Source organism: Alligator sinensis, unplaced genomic scaffold (genome assembly GCF_000455745.1).
Source record: "Alligator sinensis unplaced genomic scaffold, ASM45574v1 scaffold1845_1, whole genome shotgun sequence".
Classification (NCBI taxonomy): Eukaryota; Metazoa; Chordata; order Crocodylia; family Alligatoridae; genus Alligator; species Alligator sinensis.
The window spans coordinates 133,873-138,481 of NW_005843407.1; the positions used below are offsets into that span (position 1 = coordinate 133,873).

The following is a 4,609-nucleotide window of genomic DNA, read 5'->3' on the forward strand; positions in this document are numbered from 1 at the left end:
TCGGCCCCCAGGCACAGCGTGACTCTCCCCCCCGCGACCCCGGCTCCAGGGCAGGACGTGGGGCTGAGTCCCGCAGGGGAGAAGGAGGGTCTCACGTGACCTGGTCCGTCGGGAGCAGGGATGGGAGTTGCCCCGGGCCTCGTGCGGCGGAGCTGACGCCTCGGACGTTTCTCCCCGCAGGAAACCCCCAAGGCTGCAGCGGTCTCCAAGGAGCCGGTCCCCCTGCCACCAGCTGCAGAACCCAAAAGGATTTCCAAGGACACCGCGGTACCGCCCGTGCCCGTGCCCGTGCCCGTGCCCGTGCCCATGCCCGTGCCACAGCAGGTACATGTCCTGGCCCCGGGAGATGCCACAGCCCACAGACGGCCGTGGCCAGGGGGAGAGCAGCATGGGGGACGGGATAGCACCGCCACTTCCCCAAGCCGGAGAGACGTGGGACTGCGGGAAGGGAGGCAGGACAGGGCTGGCGGGGGCGGCCGCCCGGCGTGGGGACATGTGGCCTCCGGCCAGGTGGGAGAGTGCCCCATGCTCGCTCATCTTGGAAGGGAAGCTCCTGTCCCCCCGCTTGCTTTGGCGGACGGGGCTCGTGTCTGCTCCTCTAGTTGTTGCAAAGCAGAACGTAATTGTAATTAGCTGCCAGCTCGGGCAATGGCAGGGCGAATGTATTCTCACGCTTGCGAGGGTGGGTGTGCGCTGGACCTCCAGTAGCCCTGAGCTCTGGCTGGGGCTGAGCATTGCCCCGATGAGACGTGGGGCTGCGGGAGTGGTGACCTCCGGGTCCTTCCCCAGGCTGAGGCAGAGCCGCAGGACGAGGAGGAGCCCCCCGCGCTGCCCCCGCGCCCCGCCGACCTGGGCGAGGAGCCTGGGGGGCCGCAGGAGGTGCCCAAGCCGGAGCTACCCATCTACGGCGAGAGCATCGAGCTGGACGCAGACTATGAGGAATTGCCCGAGCCCTCCGACTATGACGACGGTGGCGTCGCCGACTACGAGGAGCTGCCGGAGCCCGCGGGTGATGATGACGGCGAGGACTACGAGGAGATCCTTTCTGAACCGGAGCTGTGTGGTGGCCAGAGCGCGCCCTGCCCCGGTGGGTTGCATGTCCAGGCGTGTGCGGTGTCCAAACCGTGGCATCCCAGGGGCTGCGTATCGCTGCAGGGAGCCCCCCCACTGGCCAGAGCTGCAGCAATGGGTGCACGGCAGGGTGGGAGCAAGTGTGTCCCTGCCCCAAGCCATGGGCGCAGCCATGCTCGGCCTTGCCCTGCATCCAGGCAGGTGCCACGACCCCGCAGCACTAACTCCTGCCTCTGCCCCATCAGAGGGGGGTCGCAGCTCACATAGGGGCTGCCGTGGGCAAAGCTGGGGGCGCATCCGTTCCTGGCCCTGGCTCGGCTCTGGCTGGGCCTGGGTTAGGGTTAGGGTTAGGGTGCAGCGGAGGAGCAGGGTCTGGACATCATTGCTCTGCTAAGGGAGCAGCCTCCATGGGTAGATTGAGGATGTTGGAAAGTGGGGTGCAGACAAAGAGGGGTGTCATACGTAGAGCACAAGGCATTTTTTGCCCCTTAGAAAGAAACTAGAAGTATTACTAATAGGCCGGAAGGTGAGGGGCGTAGCATGGAGTGTAAGATCAAAAGAAAAAGAAATGTAACATCATGGGAACGTGCCTTCGTTTGCTGGAGCAGACTCTGCCTAAATGCACAACCGGCCAGGCCAAAAGTAGCCCAGAGACGTTGCTTATTGAGTCCTTGTGTTACTCAAATGAAACGTAAATTGCTTTCATAAATGCAACCAAAGGGATGCCCCCCGCCCCCCCACCACAATGCATGTTCACCCCAGCTCACGTTCCCACGCCTGAGCTGATGCTTGTAGCTAGAGTTAAGAGCAGTCTTCAGGGCTGCGACGTCAAGGGAGCAACTAATACTAAACTGTGGGCGAAAGACAAGCTTGGTTAACGCAACATCCAGACCATGCGAGAGCAGAGGGTCGTTAACACCGGGGAGCTTGGAGATTGCAGCGAAGTCAAGCAAAGTCTGGGGACCGGGGAGCTGGTTTGTGGAGCGGGGTGGTCACACCAGCAGCCCAGGCTTGACCTGGCCTGTGCTTTCCTGCAGGAGAGTCTGAGAACGTGTACGAAGTGGACATCGCCGGGATCTGCGCCATAGCCCTGTACGACTACCAAGGAGGTGGGTCTGTGCCGGGGCGCTGAGCGGCCCCAGATCAGCTGGGGCAGCGGGCAGGGAAGGACGGTGAAGCTCCTAGGGTCCAGGCATCCGGGATTAAGCCCATTGCTCCTGTTGGAGCCCCGACGTAGGGGCAGGTCGCCCCTCGCTGCCGGTCATAGGCTGCTTCCTTCCTCCGCTGGTGCCTGACGGCCGGAGACCCGGCCTGAGAGCAGGTGGATTCAGGGTCCAGTTCAGACTGTCCAAACCTGGAGCTGGTGCTGGGTGGGACACGGGGAGGGGTCCTGGACCCTGCCTCTCGCCCCCAGCGTTGCAGTCCGGCTGGGACGAGAGCGCTGGGCAGGCGTGCACTGCGGGGTGCATTGCCACCTGCCCTCCCGGGGACTCACGGCCTGCTTGGTGTTCGCAGAGGGGGACGACGAGATCTCCTTCGATCCCAACGACACCATCACGCACATCGAGATGGTGGACGAGGGCTGGTGGCGGGGCCAGAGCCGCGGCAAAGTCGGCCTCTTCCCAGCCAACTACGTGAAGCTGCTCGAGTGAGGTCTGCTCCTGCCGGAGCCCCCGCCCTGCCTCGCTGCCTCCCTTTGCTTCAGCCTGCGTCTGCAACCAGGACCCCCAGCACCATCCCAGCTTCCCGGGGCTTGGCCCAGCGCATCTGGGAGGAGAGCAGCGAGGAAGAGCTGCTGGACTCCCAGGCTAGCCTGTGCATGGGGAGGGAGAATTGCAGGGTCTTTGCCCCGCGCCGTGCCATGCTGGAGAGCCCGGGGGAGTGGGAGAGGCAGGCACGGTCTGTCCCCTCTCGAGGAGGCTAGCTCCAACCTGGCCCCAGGGTGTGTGCAATAAACCCTATGGCTTTTCCTTCTGGGGGCAGTGGTTCCCAGCCAGGCTGGGGCAGGCGTGTGGCTGCCATGGGGTACGGGACCTTCCCCCAGACTGCCATGCGAAATCAGCCCCTTGCTCGTAATCACCAGCGTCTGTTGTGTCTCGTAGCCCCTCTGCGCCACGCCGGGGATAAGGCGGGTTCCTGGAGGACCGGTATTTCTGCAGCCAGTCCCCATCCGCAGCAAGGGCCCCGGTGCCAGCGTCTCCACAGGGCTCGGGGTGGGACGTGGTCTGCCCCCACCTGGGCACTGGCACCTTCTCCTGCCCTTGCCTCCGCGAGGCTTCCTGAGCTTGTGCTGACGATGATCTAGGCCGTAATGTCTGACCCCGTCTGTTGGCACTGCCGCTGCGGGCACCAGCAATAAAGGACAATCCTGCCAAGGACGCGGGCTCCTCGCCTCTGTTGGGCGGCCCCTTGGCTGGATCCTGCGCGCCAACCGTCCTGTAAAACCCAGCGTGGCAGCTCACAACCGAGCGCGCTGGGACTCGAAGGCTGTAATGCAAGCCTGGGATTCGGGGGGTGCGGGTCTTGCCTGCTTCTAGAATCGGGCAATGAGGGCTGGAGGGAGCTCAGGGGGTCGCATCTAGCCGAACCTCTGCTCCAAGCAGGACCAGCCCCAACTGCATCATCCCAGACAAGACTTTGTCTAGTCGGGCCTTCAAAACCCCCAAGGATGGAGACTCCCCCACCTCTCTGGGGAGCCTGTTCCAGTGCTTCACCACCCTCCTCGTGAGAAATTTTTTCCTAATATGCAACCTCAACTTGCCTTGCTGCAGCTTGAGCCCACTGCTCCTTGTCCTGCCATCTGCCCCCACTGAGAACAGCCCAGCTCCATCCTCTTTGCAGCCCCCTGCAAGGATTTGAAGGCGGTGTAACCCTGGCGGTGGTGCTACCTGCAGCCACGTCCACATTTTCGGGATCCTGGGGTGCCAGTCAGCATTGGTCAACTCCTCTCCATTTACAGGCTGGGAGCCACCCCTCGGTGGAGCGCTGTCCCGTGGTTCTCCCCACACACTAAATGACTATTTGCAACCGTTTATTATTTACAACAGTAACTGAGAAATGAACAGGTTCACCGTCCCATAAATAACCAACACAATATTTTTCAATAAGCTCGATAATAATCTACACTAACAAATAAAAGAAAGTACTTATTATATGGGGGGGGAACTAATTATGTTAACAGCTTTAACACTCAGGCAACTTATAACAGGTAAATATATATACACCTAATCAGCTAAAACTGCACAGAATCGTTCTGCCAAATGCAAAGTAATCCACAACCAATCCGGTAAGCAAAACTTCTCGCTGCAGACTGCAGCTACTCTCCTTCAGCCCTCTCAGCAGCCGCTCGCTCCTTTTTCCCCGGCTTCCCACACAGCTGCCCAAGCAAGCACGTGCACGCACGCTGCAACCTTCATCTCCAAGCTGGTTATCTCGGCTGTTGCGTCTGTGTACAACAGCCTGCTGCAAATCTCCGTCCCAACAGTGCAAACGCCCTGATTGGGCTTGCAGGCTCTGAGCAAACCCTTCAGCACCGTGA

At 61.3% G+C, this 4,609-nt stretch overlaps 1 protein-coding gene across 4 annotated transcripts in view; it reads left to right on the forward strand.

The window, feature by feature from the left end:
- LOC102378837 (hematopoietic lineage cell-specific protein-like) overlaps window positions 1-3,449 on the forward strand; it is a 22,768-nt gene extending 19,319 nt beyond the window's left edge. For 3 of the 4 annotated variants that reach the window (XM_006038590.3, XM_006038591.3, XM_006038589.1), the window contains 4 exons: window positions 181-324; window positions 790-1,087; window positions 2,109-2,180; window positions 2,587-3,449. In XM_006038590.3, coding sequence (XP_006038652.1) covers window positions 181-324; window positions 790-1,087; window positions 2,109-2,180; window positions 2,587-2,723 — 651 coding nt within the window. In that variant the 3' untranslated portion in view covers window positions 2,724-3,449. The remainder of the gene's footprint in view (window positions 1-180; window positions 325-789; window positions 1,088-2,108; window positions 2,181-2,586) is intronic. The other variant, XM_025195117.1, reaches the window with a different exon arrangement.
- The last annotated feature ends 1,160 nt before the right edge of the window (window positions 3,450-4,609 follow it).